Here is a 12,358-nt window from a genome sequence, read left to right as displayed (position 1 = left end):
TTTGCCTCGTCTGGCGTCTCAAATAATACTCATGGCCGTCGTGAATTACCTAGAGTACAGCCCCCGGAACTGAATCTGTCATCTGTACAACACCGCCTTGGCCTTGTTGAAGCCCGCATACTCCTTTGCTAGACCTGCGCTAATGTCCTGATTAATCCGGATTTAATTATCCTCCCATTCATCGACTTGCTTCGCACTGGCCCATCTCAGGATTTTCTCCTTGTCCAGAAACGTGTGCATCTACACAATCACCGCCCACGTCGGCTCCCCTGCTCTCAGCTTCTGCCTCAAGGACCTCTGAGTCCTTGTCCAGCACCTTCCCCTCCACCAACCTGGCCAACATCCTCAAAACTTATTTTGTGGCGCACATTTCCTCCACACCCTCTGGCAGACCCACAATCCGCAAATTCTGTCATCTGGCCTTGTTCTCCTGCTCCTCCACCTTCGCTCACAGGGACTTGCATGGATTCCCCAGGATACCCACCTCTCTCTCCAAAGACACAACATGGGCACTCTGGTCGGATACCACCTTTTTCAACCTCCCGGATTGTCACCCCTTGCGCTTTGAAGCAATCCAGAGACCTGCAAAGAGGTGCCATTGCTCCCTCAACCGCCTTTGACCAGTTACGGTGCATCTTCATCTTCTGCTGTCAAAATTCCTCCTTGATGAAGCTCATCAATTACTCAATCTGGGGCTTTCCCACCGACCCTTTCCCCCTCCGCCATTTTCACAGTTGGTGCTGCACCACAGGTTTCCTCCAACTCCTTAGCCGGGTCTGATAGCCATAAACATGCCAATTCAGGGAAGAGCTTCTTCTCTTACATTTTCCGCTCCACTTTTCTGTCAAAGCTACCCAATACATGGGTGAAAAAAGCCAAAACCAATGCCTTTGAGCTGCCTTGTGTGTGAGCATGCATTCCGTGGCTGCCACCAGTATTACTTGGGCTCCTTGATGGTACAGTTTGCGACATTATGAGAAATCTACAGAACTGTAAGGGTTAATATTATGTCCAAATCAACCACTAGAGAGAGCTAGATGTAGAATTATATAAAGCATCAATGCTAAGCCTTCTGGGAGAAGGCTAGAAAACAGATTGCAGGGAAGCTAGTGTGAGTGAGAGCAGATCATAGTTATTATATTAGTGTAGAGTTTAGTGTCGAGTATATATTTACTGTCAATTGTTTATTATATAGAAGTAAGAGTCGAATTCAATTAAGTACTGTAAAAAAATCTTTAGCTTTGGTTAATACAAAAGCTAATTGTAGTCTTTGTGAACACTACGCCACCCTGAACCACAAAGAACAACACACAGTTGGTCCATTGTTGAGGAGAATTAATTGCGGATCTTGTTCGCTATCTCATTTAGGTTTCCTTTACTCCACCCGCTATCAGTCATAACAACTCCATTTGAACTCTGCAAGGTTTAACTGAAAACTGGAGCAAACTATACAGATGTTGCTTCCACGCCCTTATTTATCAGACTATCTCCAACTCCATTTGAGTCAGTGGCATCTAATGTTGATGTGGGTGGTATAGTCTTGCAGTCCACAAACTTACTTAGTCAAAATGATTAGATTATTTACATTATTTATCTCGACTTTTTGATGTAGTTTTTTTATTTTTCTACACTAAATACAAAAGCACTGGACAAAAATTGTAAATACTTACTGCCTCAAGTTTACACAAACCGCTAAAAGCATTAGAGACAAAAAAACAGCACTTCCTTTCCCCTCTACACTGAATATCCATTCTTCATAGGTTTTCATAGAAGCTTACGACACAGAAGATGAAGTCAAATTGGCCACCCTTGACATCAAGGCAGCATTTGACTAAGTGTATCATGAAGGAGCCTAAACAATCCTGGAGGCAGTGGGAAGTAGGGTCATTCTCTCCACTGGTTCGAGTTATACATAGCACAAAAAAAGGTGGTTGTGGTTGTCAGAGGTCAATCAACTCAGTGCCAGAAAATTGCTGAGGCGGCACAGTAGCACAGTGGTCAGCACTGTTGCTTCACAGCACCGGAGCCCAGGGTTTGATTCCCACTTGGGTCAATGATTGTGTGGAGTCTGCATGTTCTCCCATGTCTGCGTGGGTTTCCTCCAGGTGCTCCAGTTTCCTCCCACAAGTCCTGAAAGACGTGCTGTTTAGTGAATTGGACATTCTGGATTCGCCCTCTGTGTACCCAAACAGGCGTCGGATTGTGGCGACTTAGGGGCTTTTCACAGTAACTTAATTGCAGTGTTAATGTAAGCCTACTTGTGACACTAATTTTTTTATATAAATGTTTTTTATTGAGTTTTCATATTTTATATCCAACAAATTACAAATTATTAGAGAGAGAAAAAAAACGCAAAAATTAACATGTATATTTACAGGTAAGCATCTTCATAATAACAACTGTGGCCGCCCCCTTTAGCCGGCATACATATTTTACATTCCCCAATATGGCCGAGGCACATATTTATAGGCATTTATTTACAGTTTGGCTTTGGGCCTTAGCTAGCCATCAAACCCCCATAACGAACCCGTAGCCCCCCCCCCCCCCCTCCCCCGGCTACCTTCCCCCGATTCCCGTCCATTTTCCCCTGATTCTTGGCCACCCGGCTATTCTTCCTCTTGTACGTTGGCCACAAACAGGTCCCGGAACAATTGCATGAATGGCTCCCAAGTTTTGTGGAAGCCATCGTCTGACCCTCGGATGGCGAATTTGATTTTCTCCATTTGGAGAGATTCCGAGAGGTCGGACAGCCAGTCTGCAGCTTTGGGTGGTGCTGCTGACCGCCAGCCAAACAGGATTCTACGGCGGGCGATCAGGGAGGCAAAGGCAAGGGCGTCCGCCCTCCTCCCTAGGAATAGATCTGGCTGGTCTGAAACCCCGAAGACCGCCACTATCGGGCATGGCTCCACCCTCACCCCCACCACTTTGGACATAGCCTCGAAGAAGGCTGTCCAGTACTCCACAAGTCTGGGGCAAGACTAGAACATGTGGGCGTGGTTGGCCGGGCCTCTTTGGCACCGTTCACATCTGTCCTCCACCTCCGGGAAGAACCTACTCATACGGTTTCTTGTTAAGTTGGGTCTATGTACCACTTTTAGTTGCGTCAGGCTGAGCCTTGCGCACGTGGAGGTGGAGTTGACCCTATGCAGTGCTTCGCTCCAGAGTCCCCACCCTATCTCAATCCCCAGGTCGTCCTCCCATTTCATTCTTGTTGCATCCAGTACGGTGTCGTCCCTTTCTACCAGTCGGTCATACATGTCGCTACAGTTCCCTTTCTCTAGGATACTTGCGTCCAGTAGGTCTTCCAGTAGTGTCTGTCATGGCGGTTGTGGGTACGTCCTTGTCTCCTTTCGTAGGAGGTTTTTGAGCTGCAGGTACCGTAGCTCGTTCCCCCCACCAGTCGGTCATACGTGTCGCTACAGTTCCCTTTCTCTAGGATACTTGCGTCCAGTAGGTCTTCCAGTAGTGTCTGTCGTGGCGGTTGTGGGTACGTCCTTGTCTCCTTTCGTAGGAAGTTTTTGAGCTGCAGGTACCGTAGCTCGTTCCCCCCAGCTAGCCAAAATTTCTCTGTCAGTTCGTCCAGTGTTGCGATCCTGTCGTCTGTGTATAGGTCCCTGACTGTCAGTGTCCCCCCCCCCCCCCCCCCCCCCGTCCTGCCTCCACCTTTTGAAGGTGGCATCAGTCAGTGCTGGTGTGAACCTATGGTTGTTGCAGATGGGAGCCTTGTCCGACATTTTGGTCAGGCCAAATTGCTGCCGCAGTTGGTTCCAGGATTGGAGGGTGGCTGTCACCACTGGGCTTCTGGAGTGTTTTTTGGGTGGGGATGGGAGTGCTGCCGTGGCGAGGGCCCGGAGGGAGGTCCCCATGCAGGAGGCCTCCTCCGCACGCACCCACTCAGCTTCTGGCTCCTGGATCCATCCCCTACTCGCTCGGCTGTTGCCGCCCAGTGGTAGAATTGTAGATTCGGGAGGGCTAGACCCCCCCGGATTTTGTTTTTTGTAGGACCTTCTTTGGGATCCTAACATTTTTACCCCCCCATACGACCGCCATGATAAGTTTGTCCAACACTTATACTTGTGACACTAATAAAGATTTTTTTTGAAAATTAGGGTAGTGTCCTAGGCCCGAACATCTTCAGCTGCTTCATCAATGGCCTTCCTTCTGTCTTAAGGTTAGAAATGGGGATGTTTGTGCTGGCAATAGAGCCGCTGGCAGTTGCTCTGAGGGCCTCAAGGGACTGGAGGGGGCTGGTTCGGTGGGGAGGGGGGGGGGGGCGGTGGAACACAGAGTCTTGCTGTATGCGGACGACCTGTTTTTGTATGTTTTAGATCCAATTGAGGGAATGGAAGAAATCATGGGAATTTTAGGGGAATTCGACCAGTTTTCAGGGTATAAGCTTAATATGGGGAAGAGCGAGATGTTTGCGGTCCAGGCGAGAGGTCAGGAGAGGCGACTGGGGGAACTGCCATTTAGATTGGTAGGGAACAGTTTCAGGTACCTAGGTATCCAAGTGGCGCGGGATTGGGACTGGCTTCATAAATTGAACTTGGCCCAGTTGGTGGATCAGATGAAAGATGATTTCCGGAGATGGGATGCGCTCCCGTTGTCTCTAGCTGGTAGAGTCAAAACGGTGAAAATGACGGTCCTCCCGAGATTCCTGTTTGTAGTTCAGTGTCTCCCCATCTTCATTCCGCGGTCCTTTTTTAAGCGGTCATTAAAGTTATTGCGGGCTTTGTATTGGGAGGCAAGTTCCCGCGAGTGAGGAGGGTAATGCTGGAGTGGAGTTGGGGAGAGGGAGAGCAGGTGCTGCCGAACTTTAGCAATTATTATTGGACGGCTAACATTGCCATGATTAGGAAGTAGGGGAGTTGGCATGCGTGCGTATGGAGGTGGCTTCTTGCAAGGGCACAAGTTTGGGGGCACTGGTAACTGCGCTTCTGCCGTTCCCACCGGCGCGGTACTCCACCAGCGGTGGCCTTGAGAGTCTGCAGGCAATGGAGCAGATCACTGGGAGCAGAGGGAGCATCGGTCTGGTCCCCAATCTGCAATAATCACCGGTTTGCCCCGGGGAGGATGGACGGGGGGGTTCGAATATGGCAGAGAGCGGGGATTCAGAGGATGGGGGACTTGTTTATAGACAGGAGCTTTCCGAATATGAGGGCACTGGAGGAGAAGTTTGCATTGATGGGGGGGGAAACAAATTTTGATATCTGCAGGTGTGGGACTTTCTGCGTAGAGAGGTACCAACCTTCCCACTGCTGCCACTAAGGGGGATTCAGGACAGGGTAGTTTCCAGAGGATGGATAGCGTTTCTGACATTTATAAGGAACTTATGGGATCACAGGAGATGCAGACTGAGGAGCTGAAGCATAAGTGGGAGTTGGAGCTGGGGGGAGAGATAGAAGAGGGCCTTTGAGCGGACGTGTTGAGTAGAGTCAACACGACCACAACTTGTGCCAGACACAGCCTGATTCAATTCAAGATAATTCACCGGGCTCACATCATAGTGGCCCGGATGAGCAGATTCTTTGGGGTGGAAGATAGGTGCGCAAACTGTATGGGAGGACCAGCGAACCATGTCCACATATTCTGGGCATGTCCAAAACTGAGGGGATTTTGGCAGGGGTTTACGGACGTCATGTCCCAAGTTATTAAAAACAAGGGTGGCATTGAGTCCAGAGGTGGCGATTTTCAGGGTGTCGCAGGATCCGGGAATCCAGGAGGAGAAAGAGGCAGACGTTCTGGCCTTTGCTTCCCTGGTAGCCCGGAGGCGGATATTACTAGCATGGAGGGACTCAAAACCCCCGAAGTCGGAGATCTGGCTATTGGACATGGCGAGCTTTCTCTGTCTGGAGAAAATTAAGTTTGCCTTGAGAGGGTCACTGTTAGGGTTCGCCCGGAGGTGGCAACCGTTCATCAACTTCTTCACGGAGAATTAATCGTATAATTAATGGTGGGACCTGTTGGGGGGGGAGGTGGTATTTGCACTATGTTTATATTTTCAGGTACATTGTTTATATTGCTGCTGTTACAATGCCAAAAAAGACCTCAATAAAATGTTTATTAAAAAAAAAGAAATGAGGATGTTCCTTGATGATTGCACAATATTCTGTGCCATTCGTAACTTCTTAATTTCTGAAGTAGGCCTTGTCCATACACAGAAAAACCTGGACCACATTCAGGCTTGGGCTGATAAGTGGCAAATAACAATCACACCTCACAAGTACCTGATAATGACCATCTCCAACAAGAGAGAATCTAACCATCTCCCCTTGACATTTAACGGCATTATCATTGCTGTATCCCACCTTATCATCACCCTGGTGTTATCATTGACCAGAATCCGAACTAGACCAGCCATGAAACTCTGTGGCTATATGAGTCAGTCAGAGACCTGGAATTCAGCGGCAAGTGACACACCTGACTGCCCAACGCCAGTGTACCTACACCACAGGGTCTGCAGAAGTTCACCCCTTCTCAAGGGCAATTAGAGATGGATAATAAATACTGGCCTGATCACCATCTGCAAGGCTCAAATCAGGAGTATGATGGAACACTCAAAAACTTGACACCATCCAGGTCAAAGCAGCCCACTTGATTGGCACTCCTTCCACAAAAATTCACTTCCTCCACCACCGACGAACGGTGGCAACAGTTTGTACTATCTACAAGATGCACTGCAGAAACTCACTAAGGCTCCTTGTGGCGCACCTTATAAATCAATAGCCGCCCCAATCTAGAAGGACAAGGGCAGCATATGCATGGTAACACCACCACAGAGAGGTTCCCCTCCAAGTTACTCACCATCCTGACTTGGAAATTTAACGCTTTTCTTTTACTGTTGCTGGGTGAATATCGTGGAACATACTCCTTATCAGCACTATGGGTGCACCTACACCACAGGATCTACAGAGGTTCACCGCCTTCTCAAGGGTAATTAGGGATGGATAATAAATACTGGCCTAATCAGCGATGCCCGCATACTATAAATTAATTTTTAAAAGCCTCCTCCTGTGTTGTATCAATTTATGACTCTATATTTTCAAACCGCGCTGTTGTGAAAGTTCATTTAGAACGTAGAGTTCCTACAGCACAGAAGGAGGCCATTCGGCCCATCGAGTCTGCACCAACCCTCTGAAAGAGCACCCTACCTAGACCCAGTCCCTAGACCTATCCCTGTAACCCCACCTAACCTGCACTTGTTTGGACTGTGGAAGGAAAACGGAGCACCTGGAGGAAACCCACGCAGACATAGGGAGAATGGGCATACTCCACACAGACAATCACCCAAGACCGGAATTGAACCTGGTTCCCTGGTGCTGTGACGCAGCAGTGCTAACCACTGTGTCGGCATGTAATGCGACTTTGCCTGACTCTATGGTCTTGGGAAGTTTATGGAAGAGATTTTACTTGATTTCCTCCTCTTTCCAACATCAAACTTAATAAACACTGGTACCGATTCCCGCAAACATGTTTTATTCAGGATTTCTCCTGTTTCTAGATTCCACCCAGAGACGAGTTTAGTGTGGTGGATGTATATCCGTTACCAAAGGATCCTGCGGACCAGAAGCAGCTTAGAACGGCAGCAACTCGATCCCTGCCTGGGAAAGTGCAGCTCGAGCTACCTCCCTGGCGTGGCTCAGACCGGCATCCAACAGACACCGTGCGCTTCAACTACCTGGACAACTGTGACTCCATTGGCGAAGCGTAAGGAAACCTGTTATAGGAGGCTTCAGGCCACCAACTGGGAAGGGGGTACCCATTACGTCACAGGGGTCTTTTGCTGTTCCAGCTCACCAGTGATTTCTGGCTGATGTTGCCACATTCCGTGGATTCCAGAGTTTTATATCGCTCTCCGGGGAGCCAAATTTAAATGGGTTACTGAGCCTCCACCCCTTTACTTTGTCCTGGGATGTATGCAACTTTCACTGGGTAGGAAGGTAAAGGGTCAGGCATGTTAGTGGGATATTCCCAGCCCTATTGCCAGTGTTCCTGAAGGTTCACCTGAAAGATAAGCGAAAGACTCGGGTTTCAAGAAGGAGCTGCTACAGTCTCCTACTCCTACTCCTCTTCACATAGGGTTTGAAGAAGTAGTCACAGGTGCCAACTCCTGGTTCCTTCCCCTGGGGGCAGCATGAGGGTTGTGCGGTCAAGGACAGACAGCAAGCCAAGAAAGGAAAATGTGTTTTTGTTTTCCCATCAGGTTTATGGGGTTAACTGCCATCCTATAGCCAGTGTCCATTACCACTTCTGCTTTTCTGCCTCTGAATCAAGGCACAGGTTCCTGCTCGGCATTGTGGTGGTGGTGGGGGGTGGGGGCATACCAAGGTCCCATAAATAGCCTGAACCTGGCAATGCCGACGTGGGGTACAGTTGAGGTACAGTACTAGGAAAAGCAAGGAGGAGGAATACTGGACCCAGTACCTTTCTGAGTGTGAATCTAACTTGGGCATTGAAAGTTTTAAAGGACAATGTCAAAAAGATTGAAATAAAAGTATAATAATTCACTCATTTCTATTAAAGAAATCTCTTTATTTTGGATCCAATTGGAAAGGACCCCAAATTACAAGACTAAAAAATTAACAATTTTATGCATAATATGATCCTTTTTATGTTCTTTTGTACAATGTTATATTTAGTTATATTGATTGATCGGACTGTCAAAAACACAAATTAATTTTTTTTAAATATATTTTTATTCGAGGCATTTTCAATTTATACGCAAAACACACAAAGCAATCATGTTTATACACTTGCCACAATACAACCCCTCCATTCCATTGAACACCCCGCATGCCGCACTTTATAATTATAATGTAAAACAAAACTAACCCAGAACAAAACCGAACCCAACCCCTGGCTGACGTCGACTACTCCTTACTACTACCTCGAGAAGAACTCCTCCTCTGACCCCCGTAATGGCAAACTTTATGGGCTGGATTCTTCGTCCCGCCCTGCCAGCAGGCCGTTTTGCCGGCTGGTCAATGGGGTTTCCCATTGTGGGGCTGCCTTACACTGTCGGGAAACCCCCCGGGCTGCCGGCAAAACAGAGCATTCCAACCGCCTTTATCCAGCCCTTTATCTTTTCCGGATGGACGAATTCTGCCAGGTCACCCTACCGCCTTGGGCAGCTCCGGAGCCCGTCACGCTAACAAGATCTGCCCCCGATCAGGGAGGCAAAGGCCAACACGTCAGCCTCTCTCCCCACCTGCACCCCCTGATCCTCCGACACCCGAATGTCGCCAACCATCGGCTCGGAGCCAATGAATGAAATTTTAATAAGACAGAGTAGGCTGTTCCTTTTTTCTATTTGATGCGTGGTTTGATTTTTGGAATACATCAGTGGGGATTGTTGTTCATTGGAACTGTTCACATCGCAACATATATCTTCCATGTAACTTCCCACACATCTAACTGTGGGCAATGGGTTGGCCCTGCATTTCTTTCACCTGCTCATCTGCATACTCTCTATTGATTCTGCATACTGTGTCTTGTACTTATTTTTGAATGGGGGCTGCTTTATTTTTCCAGAAGAAATAAGGGAGGTGGAGCCACCCCACCACTTGCCCGCCAAGCTCGTGAAAGAAAGAAGCAGCAATCAGCAAACTACAAGATGAGGAAAGCAAAATCATTGGTATGCTTGCTAATACTGCCTTCCTCAGCTTTCTTTAAGGATGTTAAAGGAGGTTAAAATTAGTCTTTGAAGAAGTAGACCATGGTGAAGTAGCAGCTCACTTTATTCTGCACCCATTGACTTCAGTTGAAAAGGAAATTGGGCACAGGAAAATACAAGCTCTCCGTTCTGGCTATTGGCTTTGTCCCATTTATGGCAGAGGCCAGTTTTACTCTCAGTTTCCTGCCTAATGATATCAACTTCACAGTCACTTTTGCTAAATTCTTAAGCAGGATCAAAGTTAACTGTTGCTTCTTATTGATGTTTTATTGATGAGATTCATGTATTTAGATTTTCATTGCCAGTGATTGAGGATGACTTCCTGGTGTTTGCAATGGGTGGCGGGACCCAATTTTCAGACCGGCACTGATTGCACTGGATCCTTTGCTCAGCTGACACATGCATTTGTCTACCCGACAGCTCGCAATTCCAAATGTTGCTTGCTCGGAATTGAGAAAAGGGCCTTCATTGCTAGGAGGCAGTCCTTGAGGCAAGAATAACTTCCCTGCATCACAATCCAAGGAGCTCTCAGGCACTAGTTTTCCAGAACTAATCTCCAAGGTGTGTAAATAATTTTGAAGTTATCACCAATATGATGCCAGTTCCTCTTTTAACCACAGCTTGTTGAATCTATAAGAGTCATAGATGTTTACAGCATGGAAACAGGCCCTTCGGCCCAGCTTGTCCATGCCGCCCAATTTCTATCACTAAGCTAGTCCCACTTGCCCGCATTTGGCCCATTAGCCACCCTGTCCATGTAAGTGTCTAACTGTTTTTTAAAGGAAAATATTGCACCCGCCTCGACCACTGCCTCTGACAGCTTGTTCCAGATGCTCACCACCCTCTGTGTGAAAAAATTTCACCTTCTGTATCTCTCCCCTCTCACCTTAAACCTATGCCCTCTAGTTCTGGACTCCTCTACCTTTAGGAAAAGATGTTGACTATGTACCATATCTATGCTCTCGTTGTTTTATAGACCTCAATAAGATCACTCCTTAGGCTCCTACGCTCCAGGGAAAAATGACCCAGCCTATCCAGCCTCTCCTTATAACTCAGACCATCAAGTCCTGGTAGCATCCTCGTAAATCTCTTCGGCAATCTTTCTAGTTTAACAATATCCTTCCTATAATAGGGTGACCAGAACTGAATACAGTATTCCATGTGTGGTCTCACCAATGTCTTGTACAACTTCAACAAAATATCCCAATTCCTGGTATTCAATATTCTGGCCAATAAATCCTAGTATGCTGAATGTCTTCTTCACCACCCTGTCCATCTGTGACTCCAATTTCAAGGAGCTATGAACCTGTACCCCTCGATCTCTTTGTTCTGTAACTCTCCCCAACTCCCTACCGTTAACTGAGTAGGTCCTGCCCTGATTTGATCTACCAAAATACATCACCTCACATTTATCCAAATTAAACTCCATCTGCCATTCATCGTCCCCCTAGCCCAATTGGTCAATATGCTGTTGCAATCTTATATAACCTTCTTCACTATCCACTATGCCACCAATTTTGGTGCCATCTGCAAACTTACTAACCATGCCTCCTACATTCTCATCCAAATCATTAATATATATCACAAATAACAGTGGACCCAGCACCGCTCCTTGAGACACACCGCTGGTCACAGGCCTCCAGTTTGAAAAACAACCTCTACAACCACCCTTTGGCTTCGGTCGCCAATCCAATTTTGTATCCAATTGGCTACATCACCCTGGATTCTGTGAGACTTAACCTTTTGCAACAATGTACCATGCAGTACCTTGTCAAAGGACTTGCTAAAGTCCATGTAGACAACGAAAGAGAAAATGCTGGAAAACCTCAGCAGGTCTAGCAGCATCAGTAGGGAGAGAAAAGAGCTAACGTTTCGAGTCCGATGACTCTTTGTCAAAGCTAACAGACAGAGAAAGTGGGAAATATTTATATTGTGGAGTGAGATTGAAAGATGAGTCATAGACACAGAAACACAGGGCAATGGGGTGCTAATAGCCACAGAAACCAAGGGTAAAGAGTGCTATTGGCAGCCCCCAGAGAGAACAAAAGATGTGAAAGGTCAAACAGCAGGGAAACTAACATCAGAGGATGAACTGTAGATGTGGGAGGAGGGGAAAGGGGAAGCAAAGAGGAGAAAGGTGCAGAAAAGGTGGATAAGATTGGGGGGGATTAAATATATATTAAGAAAGAAAGAAATGATAAAAGACAGTTAAAATGAAATGGGATGAAAACAAATGGGTCGAGGTGGGGTAGAGCTAATCATCTGAGGTCTTCTCCCCCCCCCCCCCACGGATTGCTGCTGCTGCTGACATTTTAATTTTCCCCGAAAAAGTCGACGAACGGCTGCCACCTCCGAGAGAACCCTAGCGTAGACCCTCTTAAGGCAAACTTTATTTTCTCGAGGCTGAGAAACCCAGCCATGTCGGTAACCTAAGTCGGGGGCTTCAAGTCCCTCCACATTAATAAAATCCGTCTCCGGGCTACTAGGGAGACAAAGGCCAAGATGTCGGCCTCTTTCGCCTCCTGAACTCCCGGGTCTTTTGACACTCCAAAGATCGCTATCTCTGGACTCAGCACCACCCGTGTGTTAAGCACCTTGGACATTGCCCTCGCGAACCCTTGCCAGAACTCTTTTAGCTCCGGGCATGCCCAAAACATGTGGACATGGTTTGCAGGGCTGCCCTTG

The 12,358-nt window shown here is 47.4% G+C and overlaps 1 protein-coding gene across 6 annotated transcripts in view; it reads left to right on the top strand.

Annotated features, from left to right (window-relative positions):
• The window catches only part of fbxo16 (F-box protein 16), an 80,320-nt gene that overhangs the window by 51,363 nt on the left and 16,599 nt on the right, over nt 1–12,358 (top strand). For all 6 annotated transcript variants that reach the window (XM_038800494.1, XM_038800492.1, XM_038800491.1 and 3 more), the window contains 2 exons: nt 7,502–7,707; nt 9,532–9,634. In XM_038800494.1, coding sequence (XP_038656422.1) covers nt 7,502–7,707; nt 9,532–9,634 — 309 coding nt within the window. The remainder of the gene's footprint in view (nt 1–7,501; nt 7,708–9,531; nt 9,635–12,358) is intronic.

The sequence above is a fragment of the Scyliorhinus canicula genome, chromosome 6 (genome assembly GCF_902713615.1).
Source record: "Scyliorhinus canicula chromosome 6, sScyCan1.1, whole genome shotgun sequence".
Taxonomy (NCBI): domain Eukaryota; kingdom Metazoa; phylum Chordata; class Chondrichthyes; order Carcharhiniformes; family Scyliorhinidae; genus Scyliorhinus; species Scyliorhinus canicula.
Note: the sequence above shows the minus strand (reverse complement) of the source record. Positions and strands in the feature narration are given on the sequence as shown.